Consider the following 23,691-nt stretch of genomic DNA (forward strand, 5'->3'; position numbering starts at 1 on the left):
GACTTGTGTTACAAGTTCAACAAGACTTTTGTAACTGCGGTGTTCTGTTATCTTAAGAAAGCATCTTACTAGAAATCAAGGAATGGGAAAGGGCTGCACATCCAAAAATCAAATACACAATTTAAAATAGGGTATAGATTTGCCTGAAACAAATAACTCTCCTCCAAAAATGAGACATGTTCAACTAATTAATTGCTGTTGCATGCATCACTGACTCAGGTCCCCACACTTCACTGAGCACAAGTACTGTATGCTTGTTACAAACAAAGGGCCTATTTCTGAATACACTGTCATGGAAGATAGAGATTTCCGCAATGGAGTGCTTGCAGGATATGCTTGCTCCTGGTGCTTGTTTACATGGAAAGTTAGAGCTTAGCAAGCCAGGATGTGATTTTATAGTGCACCAGCTTGCTGTTCACTAACTCAGTGGTTCACAACCAGGGGTACACAGCTTTTTTAGGGTATCCGTGAGCCCTGAGCTTCCCCCTGTCCTGCAGACCTAAAGCCAGGAGCCCCCTTGTCCTGCGGGACAGAAGCCGGGAGCCCCAAACCTCACCCCTTGCCCCACAGGGCAGAAGCCCCAGCGCCCCTCCCTGCCCCCTCCCCGCCCCCGGCGGCTGGAGTCCTAAGTCCTGCTGTGTCTGAAGCACAGAGACCCAGCCTCCCCTGCCAGGCCCTGGAATTTTTATAGCACATTGGGGGGCCTCAGAAAGAAAAACCTTGAGAGCCCCTGCACTAACTGGCCCCAGGGATTCTGCCACTGCACACTAAAAACCTGTAGTTAAAGCAGTAAATGCTTCCAGGAAGTATGCATTCAAGCCATTCTTTCTCTTTCAACTAAATATAATAATTTTTAAATATAAAGGTTGCACAATGTTGTTTTTGCATCTCCTGACTATTACTTTAGAGCTTCTACAGCAACATTGATTTGGCCAGTTTGAACACATGCAGTAGTTTATTTTTTCCTCATTATTGGGGGAGCTAGTAGCAACCTCCCTCTTGTCCCCGCCTCCACCATTGTTAAGTTGCTTAATACTTTTCATTATAAAAGATGCTTATAACATTTTCTGAAAAGCTCTAACACCTCTATTGTTTGCAGCAGACCTTTGAAATTCAAGAGGGGGAAGCCCTCTGGTCAGAGAAGTTCCTTTTTTGACCCATTACACTCCTTTCTGGTTTTGTGCATATGCATTTTAATACAATCTTTAATTAAATTATCACATACTATTTTGTAGTCTGAGACCTTTGTCTCATTCAGTGTACAGGATGCATATACAAAGAGGTAAAATTAAGGCTTCATGGGCAACCATAAATCAGGCATTTCAAATGCATGATATTGTAATAAGAAAAGGAGGACTTGTGGCACCTTAGAGACTAACAAATTTATTTGAGCATAAGCTTTCGTGAGCTGTAGTACTCATTTTCTTTTTGTGGATACAGACTAACACGGCTGTGACTCTGAAACCTGATATTGTTATATAAACATTAGTTTAACTTATTTTTGCATGTAATTATTATAGCTTATCTATTTTGATGTGTCATTACAGTTATGAAGTACAACATTGTAGCTACTTTTGATATAGGATCCTTAACTTTTTGTAGTTTTTTCACACTTTAAAATATTAATCATGCAGTCTTACCATGGAGCTTGTCCTATAAGCACTCTAAATTTTATGAGAACAGTAGAAACCAAGTGTTCAATGTTATATCCGTTGCATGGTTTATGTTAGCACTGAAGCTCTCGGTAGAATATGGGAAATGTTTATGCCACATAGCACTATCACATTAAACCTAATTTCTTAATGTAATTAGAATATGCAATAAATAAGATATGTTCTTCACAAATGATGTAATCCTGGCTGACCTTTAACACCTGGAACTTCCAATCAATGGGCCTTATAGGTGTTCATAGCCTCTCAGGTTTGAGCTAGAATGAAAATAATTAAAGCACAAAATAACTGCCATTTGTAATAAGAAGAAGTAGGAGTAGTTTTCCTTATGTAAGTAAACAATTATACAGTATTCCCACACTAAAACTTTTAAATTACTGATATGTATGCTCCATGGTAAAAACACTAAAGTGATGTTGAAATCATCCCCAAACCAATCATCATAAACCCAAGAAATTCAGAGTTATGGTTATATAAAAGAATCAAAACATATTGAGATTTGGAAGTGAACAGTGAAGGCACTCAGACAACCTTAACTCAGTTCTATAGTGATGCCATACAATACCCATACAACTATAAATGCATAAGTGTTTGTAGTCCTAGATTAGATTAAACTGATTTTTAAAGACCTATTCATACAAAAAAAATTACTTTTGGTGTCACTGTATAGCAAAGCCCTTCTTAGAAACAATGTGAGATGGTGTTTATTTTGAATGGGAGTGAGGCTAAGTTGCACAAGATTTCAGTGAGTTTTTACTACATGGGAAGTTTTGAAGAGTCTGTTTTGTTTCTGAAATCAATAAGGACAAAAATATTTTGTGACACAGAGTGCTGCATTTATTAAAGAACCCGTTTTAAATTATTTTTTTAAGTCACAGACTAAGATTTACTTAACAACTAGGCTGCTGTTGTGCAGAGACCACTGCCTATCATGCTGACCAATGTTGTCGTATTGTTTCCTTGTACTCCAGTGTCACTCTGTCTGCATCCATTTTTTCTCTCTCATTTTATAATCTAAATATAAGCTGTTTCTGATAGGGAGTGTCTCTTTCTTCTGCGTCTGTTCAGTGCCTGTCACAATGGGTCCTGGTCCATGACTAGGTCTCCCAGGTGCTGCTATGATACAAATAATAAATCATAATACTGTGGTTGAATCCCAGTTTTAAGTGCTAAATTTAATTCATCTTTAACTATGGAATTGTAAGCAGTGCTTCCATAGTTAAATGCAGAATTGTGCATCATGCATTTTATCTATGAATCCATTGACTGACAGGTGAAGCATGTATGATTTTCAGGCAGAGCATACAGACTTGATAAGTGAATGATAAATCTTCATGTTTTTGCAGTATGCATTTTATGTGTTTGATAACGTAGTAACATCATATGGCTATTCCTTTAAGAAGAGCACACGCTGAGTTTCACCTTAATCAAATAAAAAGTTGGTTCAGCCACCATTGCATTTTTGAATATGCTAATGTCTGTAGAGTTCAGACCCTTTCTAACTGCCACTATTAATTGTCCTTATAAATGTTAATGAATACCAGCTGAGGTGCCATACAAGTAGCTGTCAGAGACTAGAATGTACGAATAAAAAGAAACTATGAAAGGATCGAAAATCTTAGTTACCTGTGAATCAATCTTAAATATGAGGGCATTGGAACTACTTTACGAATGAACTCTTTCAACCAATAATTTGTTATAAAGAAGATGTTTGATCCACAGATTCAACAGATGATTGGATCTCAAATCAGAATTCATGGGAGCTAGGCAAGCCCCATTTTCTAATGGTTTATTCTGCAATTTCATGCAGAAGACTGAGTTAACTTTTGATCACTGGCTCTCGTCTCCTGAGACGAAGTGGGGGCACTTTGGAGGCAGTGCGTTTAGTACGTGAATCTAAGGAAATCTTTCATCATTTAATAGTGACCCTTTAACTTAATTAAAGATTGGAACTGACTTTTAATAGGAACTACAAAAGACCGTAATTCTTGTGAATGACAGTGAGCATTCACATAGTTAAAGATTTACAGGAATATCCAAGCAGGCTTGTGTACATATAGTTTTTTGTAAATACATGCATAAAGCTTAAGGTTATATATAGATTTCTTAGAAATTATTAAATCTGATATTTGAACATGAATCAACTCTTCCAAATTCTGTTTTCTAGGCATTTATTCTTCTTACAACTGAAGACAGATATTTTGGAAGGAAGGTAATGAAAAGTTCTTAATGAAGTCATCTTTCTTCAATAGCTGGACATAAAAAGGAACAGTCAAGGAGAAAAAAATCTGTTTGAGTAGATTTTTTGCTATCATAAAAATGTTCTTAATTGAATATTGCTTTACAAAAGCAGGCAAATGACAATGTTACTAACATCTATAGAGCTAGTTGGTTCTATAAAGGAGCAACCCATGTTGTGACTGTGCCAGAGGAAACTGCCTCATTTGAGCTCCAGTGGGCATTGTGCTTCACATAGGTGGTGTGTGGTGGGGGCGAGGTGCCCCCCCCACCCCCCCCGAGATATCTGCTTGCCGGGTGAGGGAGAGGGGCTCTGTCCTTCTCCTGCTGCACCTGCCCCCTCGCACATTTGGCCCCTATCTCTGGTAGCCAAGCCCAGGCAGAGAGCAGAAGGGGCAGGACGAAGCCACTTCTTATGCTGGCTGAGGGTAGCCGCTTGGATCACTGCTCTGTGCAGCGCAGCGAGTGCCTGTGAGAACCCGGTTGGGGAGGCGGCAGTGGCCCTTCCCCTCTGCTCTCCTCCCAGGCATGGCTGCTGTGGATATGGACTGAGCAAGCCAGAGCCACCCCCAATGTTCCCTCTAATTTTTTACATCCATGTGTGGAATTAATTTTGTGTGTTCCAATATGTAGGTGATGTGTGGTGGGGATGGGGCCGAGGGGTTCGGAGTGTGGGAGGGAGCTCAGGGCTGGGGCAGAGAGTTGGGGTGCAGAGGGGTGAGGGCTCAGACTGGGGGTGCGGGCTCTGGGGTGGATCGGGGATGAGGGATTTGGGGTTCAGACTACCCTGGGGCTGCACCAGGGAGAGAGGACTCCCCCCCAGCTGTCTCTTGTGGGAGCAGCCCAGATCCAGGGGAGAGGCGCTTCTCCCCGGCCATGGTAGCTCTGAGGCTGGGACTGAGGAAGAGGCACCTCTTCCCCTGGTCATGGCAGCTCCGAGGCTGGGACCAGGGGAGAGGCGCCTCTCCTCCCCTGCATGGACCTTGACAGCCTGCTGCACCACTTACAGGAAACGAAGGCCTCCCCACTCCTGCCACATTTCCAGCTTGCTTGGTCCCTGTCCCCAGCAGGTGGGCCCGGGCAGGGAGTGGAGGGGGAGGGCTGCTGCTGCTGCCTCCCCAGCTGGGTTCACTCTCAGGCAGCTGCTGCATTGCACAGAGGCAGCGACCCGGAGTGGCCACCTTCAGTCGGCCTGAGAAGGGGCTCCATCCTGCTCCTGCTCAGGCCTGGCTGTCACGGAGAGGGGTTGAGGGAGCTGGAAATGTGTCGGGGAGGCGCAGTGGGAGAAAGGCAGAGCCCCCTTCACTCCCTGCAGGTATTCTGGTAGGATGGGGAGAGCAGGGTGGTCCCTGGGCTGGGTGCAGGGCAGGAGGTCGCTGGGGAAAGCACTGGAAGCAGGTTCCCTTGCCTCTGCTCAGCTGGAGGTAGGGGCATTTCCCATGCCCCTGGGATCCCCTCCTGTGGTATCTCTGACTCCGTGAGTTTCCTGGGCCAGGGCCAGCCCCAGCCAGGCTCAGAGGCACCTGCTCCTGTGGCCCCAGCCCCTCAGGAACCCATGGAATTGGCTGCCCTGACCCAGGGAGGTGGGGCTGGAAGTTTCTTCCAGAGGCGACACGAGGGGCAATCACATGTCCCTCTATATACGTTGTACCCCCACAGTATCAGGAGGCACAAGTTGTCTGTGCTTCAAAAGTAGATCTCCTTTGTGGAGGGAGTAGCATGGTGACTTGTACCACCCCTTAAGGGTGTGGTGCATGCTCTGCCTTCCATGGCCTGCCACATTCCTCTAACTCTCAGATGGTCCTAGTAGAGAACAGTCCCTGTCCTCAGGAGATTTCATGGACTTCATTTGTACGTAGTCCCTGCTTGGTAGGCATAAGTTAGAAGGCTCCGATGTCCTTCTGTCAGTCTTGTGCATCGATGGAAAAGTCTAAATTGTGGTCCAAACCTTTTATCTTAATTACCTGTTGTCTTTAAAAATTGGTAGCAAGTTCTGTATAGACTCTAGGTCAGAGCTGCATTTGTGCACTTGGCTAATTTTAATGTTCATGTCTCATGTTAAAAATACTAGACTGCAGTTATTAAAGTTATATCCAGAGCAAAAAAATCTTTCCTTCCTTTTCCCTTTCCAGAATAAGCATCCAAGGATATGAAATATCCATTTAAGACACGTTATTTCCATTCCATTAATGAGCTGTTATACAACTTGCTTTCATCACCCTACTATGCTATGACTATTGTCTTTTGTTTAAAAAAAAATCAGTGAGATTTGCTGAAGATTAATATAAACATTACGAAATACATTGATTGCAGAGAAATGGTTCATATTCTACCTATTTATGCTGTGTTTAAGTGTGTGTGTATATCTCTGTGTACACACACACACACATATATAAAAAAACACCTGTTTTTCTCTTTTCTCAGGTTGTTATGCCCTCTTAATTCTGCTGTTGTCCTTGCATCTTATGCCGTACAGTGTAAGTAATGACAGATCTTTCTTGTCTGGTAAAATATTTGACCATCATTGAGCTGTGCTTTACCTTCCACTGAGCTGTATTGATAACTCCAGTGCAGAAGACTTCCTTTACCTATCCTCTTGGATAAAATTGTTACTGAAGTTGATGCATTGTAAAGAAGGATTAAGGAGCTACTTGGAAGGAAAAAATAAATGACCAGTACTCTATACTTGGATGCCTAGGGCAGTTTCACTAGATAGAGGTAGCATGCTCATTAAATCTGTGCTATAGAAAATATTAGATTGATTCAAGAATTAGAAATAATCAGTGTCCTCATTTATGTTCCATATAAAACTTACAGTATGAATTGGTCTAGAACATATTTTCACTCTAAGGGTTTTTCTACACAGGAATGTCCAGGAAAGCTAATATGAATTAACTAAGGGTGTGAGGAGGTATTTCATAAAGCAGTGTATACAGAAGGGCAATTAAAGAGGAAGGAAGGTTTATGTTGCTGGGGGAAGGGGATGGTTAATGGTACGAGTACAGTGTGCAGACTAGAGTATATATGATTTTTCTAGCATATTTGGGTTTTTCCCTTGTATCTATATAATAAAATAGCCCTGCCATTTGTAGACAGTGATGTTCCCAGTAGAAAAGTTGTTTTCCTCCTTCATTTTCTTTTGTAAGCTACTAGAGTTTCTGTTGCTGCTTGTGCTGCATGTTCATTCTGTGAGCCTCTGGGTTCAGCAAAATACGGGGCATCCTAATAATAAGGGAAAATACTGCCCTAACAAATAAAATACATGTCTATTGTCTTGCTAATCGGCTTCCATTATTTTTACTGAATAGATCATTATTCTATAATGATATATAGATTACTGATTATGGTTTTTATCTGAGAATAGATATTGTAAACTATTGTCATTTCAGTTTTGGATTTTAATTTAACTATCTTCTAAATGAAAACTGAGATTCTAGAGTACAAGATAGCAGCCTTTAAGGGGGAAAAGTTTCTTGCTTGAACTGCCATTGGTTAGCCCAGTTTGACTCATTTCTTGCTAAACTACTATGACTTTTCAGCTGCAATTTCCTCATGCATTATTTCTTGTGTACGGAGGAGATTGATCTTGCAGTTTTAATTGTTGGTTAAAAACGTGTGGCCGTTGTCTCTGAGTTTCCATGATGTGTTAAGTTTTATATTTATTTTTACATTTTCATTTCTTTTTCACAGGACTTCTTGTATAGGAAATTATTTCATTTAAGTAGTGGTCTCTTTTTTTTCCACATGTAAAATATAATTTGTTCAGTTTTGTAAATGTTTCTAACCACTCAGTGCTGTAGTTGTGGTAGCCTGGAATAGATCATGCTTCTGGAAAACCAATTGTTTCTATGTATTGCCTTTTCATAGTAGTTTGGCTTTAGTAGTGAAGTTCTAAAATAAAACTGTTCTGATACATTGCCTTTTGGTTATGCTGCACTTAGCTTTGTTTGATGGTAGTAAAAATTACAGGAGAGTAGAACAGTCTGTATGGTTGTCAGGTTAGTTGATGTGACTGTATGATTTATCATAACTACAAAGACTGTTCTTTAGATATAAGGGACATGCAGATTAATTATTGTTACTTTTAAAGTTGTTGAATTTATGTTGAACATTATATATTGCACATTTATATTCAGCACCTCTTGAATTTCTTCTTTCTTAAAAGCAATCACTAGTGAGATGTAATTTTCTTCAAATATGTTAAAATAATTTATTACTCATGAGTTCAATTAAAGAACACGTTTCAAATTCCACATCCTGCCCTATTTTTCTATTTATGTTGTAAACTAAGATTATTGCCCACAAAGTTCTAGAAAGTTAAATGTAATGGATTGTCCTACACAGTTGGCTTTTATTTAAAATCGCATGTAGATGATCTACTGCTGCTTCTGCTGTCAGTTCTTATAATAAGGCCCCAATCCAAGGAATAAATTGTTGTAATGAGTGCTTTAAATTGTGATTCATTGTGACTGAGTTCTTCCTCCATATCTTCTAAGAACAGAGGTGCCTCTTTCTTTTCACTCTTGCTCCTAATTTCTCAATGAGTCCGCAGAAGGAGTTGTACAAAGTAGTGCTTACATCTCCAGCTCTCCAGTCTCCCACCCTTGCTTGGAGAAGCAGGAGGTTTCTCTAGAGTTCTGCTTCCTTTTTCCAAGCAGAAGGTGATGTGGTGGTTTTTTTTGTTTGTTTTTTTTAATTTTCTCCGAGGCTGGCTCCATTGTCCTTCACCATTCATTCCTCTCCCACTCTGTAGAAATGACATTCAAACCTTAGGTTACTTGGGCCAGAAGTCCATCAGCAGGATATGTTTGTTTTTTAAAAAACAATAAGACATTGGCACTTGCTATTTTTCTCAGCTGGAAGAAGGGAGTTCAGGAGTGCTTCTGAGACGCAGGTAAGTCAGAGGGGTAAGAAAAGTCCATGGCATTGGACCCCCTAGGATGCCAGAGTTAGGTGGTTTCTTTTCCCAGTTATTCCAGGGGAGGCTTTAGCTTCAATTCTCAGTCCCTGTGAGTGCTATCTCAAACCCTGCTTCTTCAAGCTTTTGATCAGGGTTTCTTCCAGAGGGCAGCTCTGACGCCCACTAGCTCTGAAACTGAAATCATAATTAAAATAACAAAGGGAGGGTAGATGCACTCAGGTCGTTTGAATTCCCAAGATATGGAACCAGTTTCTGCTCTTCTATGACTGCCTGAAAATTCCATGTGCTGCGTCTGTTCTATTTCAGGCTTTCTCAGTTGTGTGGATCAGGTCAGCGTGGCCTCACATTCCTTTTACACCTACCAATTTCTATCTTCAACAGTCTAGCCAAGCACATGTTGTGCCAGTCTTTCATGGCAGCAGACCACCCAAATAGCTAAAATCTGCAGGTTAGAGGTAGTTTAAATATCTCTCCTGCCAGTTTTCTTCCACTGCAGAGCAGTTAGACTATCACTTTTTGGGCCTGCCAGCAACTCTCAACTTGTCATTTGTCTGCCAACTCCACTGGACAATCTGAATGACTATGATCATGCAGTAAAATGTCAGTGTTAAGGAAGGAGATTGCCCAGTTTTAAAACCATATCGTCAGAGATTTTCTTGTTCCCCCTTTAGTATCTCTTTCCTCTGCAAATACATTTTAAAAAAGACACTCCCTGTCCCTTTAAGGGAGGACTGTGCCTCCCCAAAAAGCCCTGCTTCTTGTCCCCTAACTGCCCCCTGGGACCCCACCCCCCCGTTCCCTGTCCCCTGACTGTCCCAACCCCTATCTACGCCTCCACCCCCTGACAGGCCTCCAGGACTCCAATGCCTATCCAACTACCCCCTGCTCCTTGTCCCCGACTACCCCCCACCCGAACCTCCACCCTATCCAACAGCCCACTGTTCTCTGACTGCCCTACCCCCTGACAGACACCCCCCCCCCCCCGGGACTCCCACTCCTATCCAACCCCCCCTGTTTCCCGTCACCTGACTGCCTCCACCCCATCCAACCGCTCCCTGTTCCTTGACTGCTCCCTGGACCTTCTACCCCTTATCCAACTGCCCCACTCTCTGCCCCCTTACCATGCCGCTCAGAGCAGCAGAAGCTCGCTGCCATGCTGCCCGGCAGGAGCGGCGGGCCATGGTGCTGGCGGCGTGGTGAGATGAGGCTGCGGGGGAGGGGGGACAGCGGGGAGAGGCCAGAGGCTAGCCTCCCTGGCTGGTAGCTCAAGGGCCGGGTAGGCCGGTCCTACGGACCGGAGTTTGCCCACCTTTCCTTTAAAGGGGGTCATAGCCTGGGGCACAAGAAAGTGCTGTCACTGAAGCAGCAGCAACAGAGCTCTTTACGACTGAGGCTATGCAGCCCAGTAGATTGGAGATTGCTCTACCATAGTTGAGGTGATTAGCTGAAGCTTTCAATAAAATGTGTTAGTATAACATGACTAAAAAAGAAAATAAACCCCAAGGCCTTCCAAGTCCTATGTCTTTAACAATCTTTTCCCTTAGTATCTTAGAAATAGTAAAAGAGGAGTTTCTTCGAACATTTTTCAAGCCTTCCACATCAGGATTTACCTTTTCCTAAAGGAAATTTCCAGCCCCAATGGCTTAATCCCAAAGAATTCTTAACAATCCACATCAGACAGAAAATCTCTTGAAATAGTCCCAAAGGAATTTGTTCATAGATTTTTCAAGACCACTTCCTTCATCTTTCAATTACATTTGGGTAAATCTACATGCTGGCTGACTGGACATAAATTACACCTAGAAGAATGAGAATAATGAAATTCTCAGTTTACTAACAGAAACATAGTCACCCACTCACTCATAATTCTCCATAGTTTTGTCACTTGAGCATCTTTGGATTCCTGGTCTGCTGGGACCTTCTTTTCAAAGGTCTGCTCAAACACGAAGGCTTCCAGCAGCTGAGGTACTGAGCCTGAGGAGCATCGATGTTCCTGAAAGTTCATGGACTTCTTGCTCAAATCTAGAAACTGTCTACAAATCTGTTTAGAGAGACAAGGTGGGTGAAGTAATTTTTATTGAACCAACTTCTCTTGATGAGAGATACAAGCTTTTGAGCTACACAGAGCTCTTCTTTGGACCTGAAGAAGAGCTCTGTGTAGCTTGAAAGCTTGTCTCTCTCATCAAAAGAAGTTGGTCCAATAAAAGATATTACCTCATCCACTGTGTCTGTCTTCTAATATTCTGGAACCAACACAGCTACAGCAACATTCCAGATTACAAATCTATTTGCCCTTCCTCTTCTCTCCACCCCCCTTCCCAAGTCCTTTTATCTACCTTGTGTATGACCTAAGCCTTTCAACAACCAAGAGAAACTGTTACACACTTTAACCAAGCAGTTAAATTATTTTATACAAAACTAAACCTTGGAGAAAATCTGAATCATTTTTAGGATTACATGGGAGGCCAGGGCCACAAAGCATCCATATCCACTATATATATAGACAGACACACAGGAATTTTTCAGGCCTTTAAATGTTTGTAAAAGATCCTTTTACCTCGTTGAGGACTCTCACAACCATGTTACTTGTGAGGCATATTATCTTAAGGGTTCCTCCAAGGAATTTGCCACTTGGCTATTTGGTCTTTATTGCATTTGTTGACTGAGCACTATTAAATAGGTGTGCTCTCCTTGTTTAGTATGGCTTTTTGAATGAATGGTTCAGGGTTTTTTTCTTTGATTTTTCTTTATTAAAACTTTTCAGATACATTTTAAATGATCAGTGCACATTCAAATGAGAGGTATGTGTCCCTCCCCATCCCATCCCATCCCACCCCCTTTGGCTCCATTTCCTTGAAGATTGATTTCTTCATGTTTGTTGAGATTGTTATACTTCTGGTTACTTCCCAGTTACAATGAATCATAGACCATCAGATGCCCACAAGCAGGAAAGATAAAACATCCTAATTATTTTCCATTGTTTGGAATGGAATTAAAAAGATAATTAAAAAGAAATGTGGGATGATGCTTGAGACTGCTCTTCTACAGTGTGTACTAAGCAGCATTTATTACAGTTAATCTCTTCAACTACGGCAGTTGTCTGGAGAGTTGGAGATGCAAGTCTAACCTGTGCCTCCTTGCTGGCCTGACATCAAGGACGTCCCTAGCTAGGAAGAAAGGGGGGGGAAAGGGGGGAGAGGCGCCTACATGTTTGGAAGATGAACTAGAAGACCCCAACCTCATAATGAATCACTGAGCAATAGGTGCTCTCTTTAGAGAAGGTAAAATTACAATAAGAAACACAAGCATAAATTTTGAAGTAGAAAATTAAGATGTACTATTTTTGGCAATGTAGTCTCTTGTTGACAAGAATATGCTTCAAACCAATTTTGGTATGAAAAAACACAAAAAAAGCCTCAGTTTAGCCCAAAAAAAACAAAAATATTGGGTCAGAGATTATATGGAAGAGATTGAGAAATCTTAATTGCTGGAAAGGAAAAATAAATATACTCTCCAGTCAAAACACAGTTGTCTGAAATGTGCATATTTTATTTTGATACCATTATTAAGCATATATTACTTTGGATAAACTGTTCATAAGTTTGTGTTTCTATAGCCTTAGCCTTTAGTTGTGCACATCTGTGCAGGGTATTGACCTGGATCTACATTAATGTGTTGCAATACATGGAATTTTTTTGGTTTGGCACAGTTCATGCAAGTGAGTGGTTTGCTTTCAAAGGAAGAGTTAATGTTTGACAAACATTGTTAAAGTTTGTTTAGATATTTATCATTAAATCCGAATCTTTCTGTCAAGAGTGTGTTTTGCTAACTAGTACAAAAATTAAGCTGCTTTCAAAGGCATTTAGGAGCAAAGGACAGTAGGAACATTACAGTAACCAAACTAAATTACTTCATGTTTGTCCTTTCATATTCTCTTCTATTTAAATATATGTTGTGACCCCAGTTGGTGCTGACAAGTAGCTATGGGACTGTATTTTTCCAGGTGCTGACAGCTTTCATTCTTTTATATCTCAGTAGTTAAGGTTCATATGGCGTAGAGATTTTTCCTTCGTATCTTAATTGGCCAGTATTCCTAAATTTGGCATTCCCTCTGTTTTAGGTATCCTACAGTAGTTGTGCTACAGGTTCTTTTATGAAGAAATATTAATTCTTTGGCTAACCTGTCATTTCATATTTCATGGCCTTTAAAATTTTTGTAAAATAATGACGTCTTATTTAGAAAAATGTACTTTATTTGTGTGATTTGGCCAAGGCTTTATTGTATACTGAAACTTCTGCAATGCAGACCATTTTTCTTGTGCTTATCCACCAAATATCTTACAAGTAACTTTTTCTATATTTGTAATGCTTTAAGTGTTTTATAATAAGTACTGTTTGTTCTGTGCTAAGAAAAATAGTTCAGGTTCTAGTTATTTGCATAGTATCACATTACTTCAGTAATTTTGATTGGCATATGAAAGCATTACTGCGGAGTCATTTGGGTACATCTGTACTTGTGAACTTGGAATTCCATTGAAATTAGTTCTAGGTAATTCTTTTAGCAGCAGGTAGGTGCTTGAATCAAAACAAAACACCAAAACAACAACAAAAAAACATAACAAATTCTTACTTCCTATCCATAAAGGGTGCTCTTTAGACAAAGGGTGTCAAACTTATTTTGTGGAAAGGGCTGAGTTACATCTTTGACTTTTGTCCATGGACTGAGGCTACAAAGTTAGGGCCATATGCTGTCTTTCAATTTATAGCAGATATCCCATTGCTAGAAAATATGTCCATTTTTGACTTTACTGTTGTATTCAGCATCACTCAGTGGGAAAATATTATTATGGGCACTTGTATAGAACACTGTCTCTATCCTTTGTTTATTTGGCCATTTGTGCATATATGATTGTTGTAAATCCATGCACAAATTAAGAATTGGTTATCATGACGAACTTAAACCCTCAGTTAAGATGGAGATGGATAAATAACAACTCGGTAGTTATAATGGGACAAAACAACGTTAGTTAAAGTTTGGAAGATTTTCTTTATAGTTTTAAATACAAGACATTTAAAAAAATGAATTTTCATTCTGCAGATTCTTTATCTGTAATGGGGCCACACACATCAAATCGGCTCAGTTTGATTTTCCTGATTTAGACAGTTCTGTTTCATCTGTGACATTTTACATGGTTATATTCTTTGCTGGTGCAATATGTCCAGTCTAACAAGATCTGTTATGGCGTACGAAGCAAAAGTATGGATAGGTTAAACAAAACTGGTCAGTGAGAAATAATCTTTAATTCTTGCAGTTTTCCACAACTGTACTTACTTTTGGTTAATATGCCATGTAGTGTGGAGGGGGGAGTTCCCATAAACAGTATTTACATGAGACTATGGCTATCTATGAAACCTTTCTGTGCATGTGTTTTTTTTCCCCTAACAGCTCAGTTTGGAGACTATAACTCTTCAGTACATCTTTCAGGATATCTCTCAAATTATTGCTTCATACCAGATCAGAACGAAGATTTTTTAACCAAAGTAGAATCACTACATGAACAGCACAGGTAAGCACATACTTTTAATATCTTTCCCATTCCCTCTCCTTCCCCTCCACCTCATGAGGTTGAAAATTTGGGAGGGGAGGGAAGGTTAATGTTCCTGAAAGTTTAATCTGGTGAATGTTACATTAATATTGTTTTTAATAAGCTTAAGCTTTCTGATTTTGAAATATATGTATTGAAAACGTATGTACAAAGGAATGTAGCATAAGTTAATTTTAAAAACAAATCTTGATATAAAATCAGTGGCTCAATTAAAGTATAATAAATTAATGTTGGTGTCAGGTAGACATTGAGGGCATTTCTTTGAGAGCTCCTTTTTAGAGGCCTTTGGACCATGATCAGAATCCTGTGGGATTCTCATCAGGCTATGGAAAGCATGAATAATTTGTGGGTTTTCTGTTTAAGAGAGAAAAGGTGGTAGCTAATTACAGCTGTCCAGATATGTCATTTTAATGTTTTGTATCATTATGGCTGTTAGTTATTAGTCAAAAAATGCATTGGGTATGCATGTATTCTGTGGCTAGATTTCTTGATTCCTTTGACATATCTGCTGAAGTTTGCTGTGTGGGTTAAGTGGGGAAACATTTTTATTGACTATATGTATGTTACTAACACAGCTAGTACTGTATTGATAGTTATTAAAGGCATTAGCAAATGTTTGACTAGAGTGAAGTTAGAATTCTAATTTACATTGTGACTTCTTTTTGTTTTCATAACTTGTTTAGATTACTTTTGAGATGAAATTTTCCATTTTTGTTTTAATCTCAGAGATGCGTTGAATGGATTTTAATGTGTGACGGTTGAGATTTGCTATCAGGATTGAGTATCTTTAAGGGAAGTCTGTTGGTCAGGAGTCAGGAAAGAGGATATTTTCAGGACAGTAGTTAACTTCCGTGCTACATTATGCATAGTACTTTGTATTTCTCTTTTAAAGTTTTCTCCTTTAGACTGCAACACACAGGAAAAAAACCACTACAATATCTTTTTAATTTTCTGACTACTTAAAGTTCATCTAAAATCAAATTTAAAATTTGGCTTACTTTTTAATCTTTATGTCCTTTTTCATAACAAATACTTCAAATTGAACTAAATTATAATTAAGTTCAGTCTTCTAGGCAAAAATAAAAAATGTAAAGGTCCTTCAAAAATAAAAATTTGAATCTATCTGTCACTTTTTACCCTTTTAATTGTGCGTTGCTTGTTTGGTGAGGTGTAACTAGCAAGCATTAGTTGGGTAGGAAGGGGAAGGTATTTAATTCACTTTAAGTGAAAAAAGAAGTCTTGCATCCATTGAATATTAGTGTCTTAGATGAAGATGGATAACACTAAAGGAAAATTGGTCCTCACGTATAGAAGGAATCTTCTAGACTGTGATGCGTGGATTGAATTAACTGGACCACAAAGGCCACAGAAGGAAATATGATAAAGATCTTGGTGTCTTCCAGTCTTCTACCATAGAAGCCTATGTGCTGCATCACAGCCCCTGTACGTTGCTTCTGTACCACAGGGAACAGCTTTTTCACAGCAGCTCTTCTCTTAGTTCAAGGATCTAGGCCGTAGACCCAAGGGTTCTGGCAGTTCCTCTTTGGTACTGTCCTGCACTTTGTCTACTCCCTCCCCTATTGACATCTCCAGGCCCTTGGCATGGAATATTGGGAGTAGTCAGACAGCCAAACCCTGGGCACAAGTGAGGTAACACCCAAACTGTAAGGGATTATTGGCTCTACCTGTCAAAGGCAACTGCTAATCAGGGCTGTTGTTCACTTTGAGTGGACAAGCTGAAGCTGACTTCTCCCATCCCTGCTGGCAGTCTGTACCAAAAATGTGGGGTTACTGGTGTGGCTAGAAACCTGCACACTGGGTGCAGATATAAGTAAGTTAATTGAAAATGGTGGGGGACTGTTAGAAATCACTCTTGCCAGTGAAGGATTGTGAAGGGGCACTGAATGGATGGGTTGAAGTCAAATCCTCACCACAGTCTTTTCAGTGAATGGACAGTATGGATATGGATAAAGGTGGGGCCTGTGAGAAAAGAGATTCCTTTTTCTCCTCAGACTCCTCTCTAAGTACTTAAATACTGGAGTCAGGTGTTTGTGATACTTATTTGTAATAGTTGATGGTAATTAACTCAGCAGGTACACCAAAATACAGATAATCAAGGAGTTTAACTGCCTCATTTGAAGCAATCAGATGTTGATAATTGAGGAGACAATCCATGGGAAGATTTGCCTACTAAAGAACCTCATACTTCCTAATGGGCCTAATCCCTCCTTTGAAACCTTCTGCTTGGGGGTTAAGGCCAATGAGACCTTCATGAAGGGTCTGATTATTCCACATCTGCTTAGTGTGGTATTTCTTGCATCCTCCTTGGAAGTATCTGGTGATTGCCAGTGTCTGAGACAGGATACTACATTAGCTAGACCCAGGATCTGATTCAATACGGCAATTCCTGTATCCTAAGTGGAGTCTATTAGAAGGAAAAATATATAAAGGTATTTTTTCCCATCCTTTAGTAGGGTCCCTGGGGAATTATGTTTATTTGGTATGATAGACTGTCTAATCTGACATGAGTTAGCAAAATCTGCTGTAGGCCATACATAATTCCTAGACCAGATTGTCCCCTTTAAATTCTGTCCCTTTATAGGGATTACGGGACTGCACTGTAAACAGTCATGTCCTGCTTTATCTCTTTCAGGTTTCCCGTTTGAGTTATTGCCTTCAGTAGTCCTAAAAGAGGAACTGATGGAATGATAAGGTCACACAAAGATGCTACAAACTTGACAAACTCATGCACAGTGCGGTTTCTGACCCAAGACCTTCATATCTCTCTCCATTGCACTGCCATAGCTGGGAGAGAGATTGAGTCCAGCTCACAGAAGTGCACCTCAGTCTCCTGAATACACTTGTTCTAGACACTGGTGTGTGCGCACTATCTGCTAGGAAAGCTGTTGACACCATAACTAATTGATAATGCTGCAGATGTTCAGGAATCTTGGCTGTCCTTTATTTCAGCTCACACAAAAAATTCTAAATCTACAAAAAGATTCTCCTGTATGTAGATATGTGATTTTTATAACAAGGTTTTCTGATCATTCTTTATTTTGTACCATAGTAGCTAGGAGAGCCAACTGACTGTGATCGTAAGAGGTAGACACCGTCTCTGGAATCCACCTGATCCAAACTGGTAACATGCTTTTGGGGTAGTTAGACAAAATGTTAAGAAAGTAGCCAAGTTTGATAAGCAATCTTGAGGAAAAGGATAAACACTTTAACCCTAGGGCAAAAGCTACAGGAACTACAGTTCTGTTTTGGGGTAACATATGCTATCTATACCCAGCATGAGGGGTTCCAGACACGTCACTAACTCTTGGTTTTGGGTATGGACTGCCAGGAGGAGATATGAGGAGTAGTTTCAGCTTGTCCACTAAACATGCTGACAAACTGTCTCTGGTTAGGTGACCAAACATTTCTCTTCACTGGAGCAGGTGGGAATTTTATGCTAGTCCTCTGACTCCTCCTTTGATTTTTCTGGACACCTACAGGTTTCATGCAGGTTATGTACACAGACTTATGATTAAATTCTGTTGTTTAGTTTAGGGCTTATGATACTACATCTGCTGCTTTTCTGTAGGCATATGGTGTGTGTTTTCCTCCACCTTAGTAGAATTAAGGCCCTTACCAAAATTTTTCAAATACAGTAGATAGGACTCATAAACACACAGACTTCAGTTCTTAATTTTCTATATAAACCAACTGTCAGATAACTAAATGAATGTGATTTCTCTCTACTGTTCCAACATAGTAGGAGATGTGTTGGGTTGCAGTCATAGGATGCAGACATCTCCAAGACTTTTCCTATTCCAGGCAATGTTCAAAGAACAGTGTCCTTTTGGCAAGTTCCTAGATGCAGCAGTCAGTGGAACTGCAGCTCTGAGTAAACTACCTGGACCTCAGGAAAGAATGGTGGATAGTTATGATTATACCCTTTGATATATGTCATCCTCTCAAGTCACTGTTTCCTAGTGTTGTCACAGTGATCAGAGAAAGACATAGTCAATGTAATCCAATTCATTCTTTTTTGACATTGTTGGCCCTGGTTTTCCTGGTTGGAGATGTCTTTAAGTCCTGCTAAAGATCTGTTGTTGCAGTGGTCAGTGTAGTGGCCACTTCCAGACAGACTAACGGACATATTTCATTGCATGGAATTTGAGAGAATGGATGTGAGGGTTTATACTGAGCATCTGCTAGATAGCTTCCTTTAATTCAGGGGGAGGGATAGCTCAGTGGTTTGTGCATTGGCCTCCTAAACCCAGGGTTGTGAGTTCAATCCTTGAGGGGGCCATTTAGGGATCTGGGGCAAAAATTGGGAATTGGTCCTGCTTTGAGCAGGGGGTTGGACTAGATGACCTCCTGAGGTCCCCTCCAACCCTGATATTCTATGATACTATGATTTAGGAAGGATTTTACATTTAGAGCAGCTGTTCTCAAACTGTGGGTCAGGATTCCAAAGTGAGTCACGACCCTGTTTTAATGGGGTTGCCAGGGCTGGTGTTAGACTTTCTGGGGCATGGGACTGAAGTCCAAGGGTTTCGGTCCCCCCGCCCAGGGCAGCGGGGCTTGGACTCAAGCTTTGGCCCCCGTGCCTAAGGCGGCAGGGCTTGTGCAGGCTCAGGCTCTCTTCTTCCCCCCGCCCCCCGATCATGTAGAAATTTTTGTTTTCAGAAGGGGGTTGCGGTGCAATGAAGTTTGAGAACCCCTGATCTAGAGTTACTACTGCATCTGGAAAGTCTTCATAACCTGGTTTTCCTACTGTAGCTGTAAGGCCATGTCAGTTTCTTACAGTTCCTGATTCCAGGTCATTCGATAGCTTCATTAGCCTCAGGACTCTCAAATCAAGGTACCTCACTCAGCTGCCTTCAGAAGTTCATCTGGCAAATAGTTGGCTTTTTCTCCTCTCATTCCTAGATCCTTTAGGGCAGTAACTAAGTTGGACTTGGCTTCCTTCATCATTATACTTCCTTTCGATGAAGTGGGCTGTAGCCCACGAAAGCTTATGCTCAAATAAATTCGTTAGTCTCTAGGGTGCCACAAGTACTCCTGTTCTTTTTGCGGATATAGACTAACACGGCTGCTACTCTGAAACCTTTACCAGGATGTAACTCTTAGTTTGTTTTGCCTTAAATGCATTGAGTTTCAGAAGGTCAGATGGTGACACCTGATACCTACAGATCAAATTATTTCCAATTAGGAAATTTCATGTCTTGTTCCTCTCCTATGCTGGGAAGAACAAAGGTGTGAAAGCTTCAAAGCCAACGTATCCCAGTAGTTCAGGTTAGCAAATGAAGAAGCTTACAAGAAGACTGGGGGAAAACCTCTTCCAAATCTTGCAGCACATTCATCAAGGTCTGTTACCACATCTCTGGCAAAAACAAATAGAAGGTTTTATGAGGAAATTTGCAGAGTGGCTTTCTCACCATTTCTTTTTTAATTCATAAAACACTAAAGTAGATGTAATTTCTTCAGATCTTGCTTTTTTGGTTGCTGGGTTTTACAGTCTGCTTTTCTTTAATTGTCTTCCTTTCATTCTGCTCTTCCTCTGCTTATTCTTTGGGGTAGGCTGCTTGCTACTTTCAGTTAATCACCAGACTGGAGCAGAAGCATGACTGTGTGAGAATAGTAATTGGTCTGAAATCTTTTCCACCTCTGTGAATAGTTATGCTCTATGTTTTTAGTTATTTAAAGGTTCAGACTTTGAAAGTTGCTTCTGTTTTCCAGAAGCTGGGAATGAGTGAAAGGGAATGGATCACTTGATGATTACCTGTTCTGTTCATTCCCTCTGGGGCACCTGGCACTGGCCACTGTTGGAAGACAGGATAGTGGGCTAGATGGACCTTTGGTCTGACCCAGTATGGCCATTCTTATGCTCAGATGGGACTGTGATACAATTCCCTGGATTATATTGGAGGAGTCTAGAAGGAGCTAAAATACTGAATCTTTTAGCTGCTTCTGTGGTATTTGCAGGTATGATTAATCTGTCGACCTCCAGATGACAGGATTCTTCTGCTTTGAAAAGAAACATTTGTAATAAGTTAAAATAGTCAAGTCAGTAAGCTTAATTTCTTGTTCTAACTTAATGTAGTTAAAATTAATAACTTTTTTGTTTTTTCCTTTAGTGGTCTCAAGCAATCTGAAGCAGAGTCCTGCTATATAAACATAGCACGAACCCTTGAATTCTATGGAGTAGAATTACACAGTGGTAGAGTATGTTTACGTTGTCATATTTTGCTTGGAAAAATAATTGAATTTATGAATACTGTTTTTAAGACAAGAGTCTTTCATTAACAGTGAAAACAGTAGCATTTCAGTAATGGCTGCACTGTATTTTGTTTTCAACTTAATTTGTATTATATTTCTCAACTTTGCATTTGACATAAAAACATCTCTAGTTTTGTCAGTAAATTAAATTGAATTTATAGAATAGTTTCCCCCCTCATTTGAGGACATTCTGTCTTTGATACTGTGCAAGATTTTAGAGAACAAAATATTTGCTTGAAGGGGGAAAGTAAACTAGATTCGTATGTGTTAAGTACTGGGAAAATAAGTGGCTATTTTAGTGGCATGGCTGGCAGAAGTCTTCAGTATCACTTTGTGTTCTAATGCATCCTTAAGAATCCTGACCCTTTACTTCTTCAGTATATTCTTTCACCCCTAAATCTAAGTCTTGGGTCTCCAGCTACTAACATGCAAAAATACGAAGGATGGGTCTGAAAATTATTATAGATGGGCACCATAATGGGTAGTTTTCTCGAGAGAGAGGTCTTCTGTCCTCGCGTGCCAAATAGGTCACATGATGGCATACTGAAGTCTAATTGCATCTTTATTTTGTGTAATATAAATGGTGAGCTCTCCTCAATGTGATTTCATTGTGCTCTTCCTCTTGTTGCTATGTCTCAGTTACTGCCATAGTTGGTCATATTGTGGAACAAGAACGTCTCTTAGCAGAGCTTATGCACTTATTTTCCTGATAAAACATTGCTGCTGTCCTCTCATAGGTGAGTGATGTATTGGGGTTGATAGGACTTCCATTCTGATGCTCCCTATAAGTGAGACCATATTGGAGACCACAAAGGTATTGTGGCAAATGCTATCATCCTTGCCTCCAATAGCTAAGAGGGCTGAGTGAAGATACCATGTTCCTTCCTGGGGATTTGAACATTTCTACACACAGCCCTTCCCAGGGTCCTTGGTGGTTTTGGCACTAAATGAAAGGAATGTCAAGGACAGCCTTCTTCCACCCCAAAGGGAGGCAAAGAAATTAGATCTTTTAGGTGGAAAAATGTATTGCACTGCTGGCCTGCAGTGTTATATTGTGAACCAGCAAGCCCTGATGACTACATACGATTTCTCCTTCTGAGATGATGTCCTTAAATGCATGTAAAAATTGCCAGAGGATGCCAGACAGGAGTTTCTGGCAGTACTGAAAGAGGGCAATATGGCTTCCAGGACGTCTCTTCAGGCTGCACTGGATGGGGCAGATACTGCAATCAGAGCCATGACATCTACAGTAGTGATGCACAGGTGCTCATGGCTCTAATTGTTGGTTTTTCCACAGGAGGGCCAGCATATTATACATGGTCTACCCTTTGACGGTCCAACTCTTCTTTTGCCACACACTGATGAGAAACTTCACAGTCTGAGGGACTTGAGGGCTAAGTTGAAGTCATAGATTCATAGATAGATTCATAGATATTTAGGTCAGAAGGGACCATTATGATCATCTAGTCTGACCTCCTGCACAATGCAGGCCACAGAATTTCACCCACCACTCCTAAAAAAGACCTCACACCTATATCTGTGCTATTGAAGTCCTCAAATTGTAGTTTGAAGACCTCAAGGAGCAGAGAATCCTCCAGCAAGTGACCCGTGCCCCATGCTACAGAGGAAGGCGAAAAACCTCCAGGGCCTTCCAATCTGCCCTGGAGGAAAATTCCTTCCCGACCCCAAATATGGCGATCAGCTAAACCCTGAGCATATGGGCAAGATTCATCAGCCAGATACTACAGAAAATTCTTTCCCGGGTAACTTGGATCTTACCCCATCTAAAAACCCATCACAGGCCATTGGGCCTATTTACCATGAATATTTAATTACCAAAACCATGTTATCCCATCATACCATCTCCTCCATAAACTTATCGAGTTTAATCTTAAAGCAAGATAGATCTTTTGCCCCCACTACTTCCCTCGGAAGGCTATTCCAAAACTTCACTCCTCTGATGGTTAGAAACCTTCGTCTAATTTCTAATCTAAATTTCCTAGTGGCCAGTTTATATCCATTTGTTCTTGTGTCCACATTGGTACTGAGTTTAAATAATTCCTCTCCCTCTCTGGTATTTATCCCTCTGATATATTTATAGAGAGTAATCATATCTCCCCTCAACCTTCTTTTAGTTAGGCTAAACAAGCCAAGCTCCCTGAGTCTCCTTTCATAAGACAAGTTTTCCATTCCTCAGATCATCCTAGTAGCCCTTCTCTGTACCTGTTCCAGTTTGAATTCATCCTTCTTAAACATGGGAGACCAGAACTGCACACAGTATTCCAGGTGAGGTCTCACCAGTGCCTTATATAACGGTACTAAAACCTCCTTATCCCTACTGGAAATACCTCTCCTGATGCATCCCAAGACGACATTAGCTTTTTTCACAGCCATATCACATTGGCAGCTCATAGTCATCCTATGATCAACCAATACTCCAAGGTCCTTTTCCTCCTCCGTTACTTCTAGTTGATGCGTTCCTAGCTTATAACTAAAATTCTTGTTATTAATCCCTAAATGCATGACCTTACACTTCTCACTATTAAATTTCATCCTATTCCTATTACTCCAGTTTACAAGGTCATCCAGATCCTCCTGTAGGGTATCCCTGTCCTTCTCTAAATTAGCAATACCTCCCAGCTTTGTATCATCTGCAAACTTTATTAGCACACTCCCACTTTTTGTGCCCAGGTCAGTAATAAAAAGATTAAATAAGATTGGTCCCAAAACTGATCCTTGAGGAACTCCACTGGTAACCTCCCTCCAACTTGACAGTTCACCTTTCAGTAGGACCCGTTGTAGTCTCCCCTTTAACCAATTCCCTATCCACCTTTCAATTTTCCTATTGATGCCCATCTTATCCAATTTAACTAATAATTCCCCATGTGGCACAGTATCAAACGCCTTACTAAAATCTAAGTAAATTAGATCCACTGCGTTTCCTTTATCTAAAAAATCTGTTACTCTCTCAAAGAAGGAGATC

The 23,691-nt window shown here is 40.6% G+C and overlaps 1 protein-coding gene across 1 annotated transcript in view; it reads left to right on the forward strand.

Annotated features, from left to right (window-relative positions):
* Nucleotides 1-23,691, forward strand: part of PTPN3 (protein tyrosine phosphatase non-receptor type 3) — a 274,552-nt gene that overhangs the window by 84,840 nt on the left and 166,021 nt on the right. Inside the window, exons 6-9 of the mRNA XM_084619614.1 lie at nucleotides 3,838-3,882; nucleotides 6,333-6,385; nucleotides 14,276-14,396; nucleotides 20,567-20,654. Coding sequence (XP_084475740.1) covers nucleotides 3,838-3,882; nucleotides 6,333-6,385; nucleotides 14,276-14,396; nucleotides 20,567-20,654 — 307 coding nt within the window. The remainder of the gene's footprint in view (nucleotides 1-3,837; nucleotides 3,883-6,332; nucleotides 6,386-14,275; nucleotides 14,397-20,566; nucleotides 20,655-23,691) is intronic.

Source organism: Lepidochelys olivacea (genome assembly GCF_965140295.1).
Source record: "Lepidochelys olivacea isolate rLepOli2 genome assembly, chromosome: 2".
Classification (NCBI taxonomy): Eukaryota; Metazoa; Chordata; order Testudines; family Cheloniidae; genus Lepidochelys; species Lepidochelys olivacea.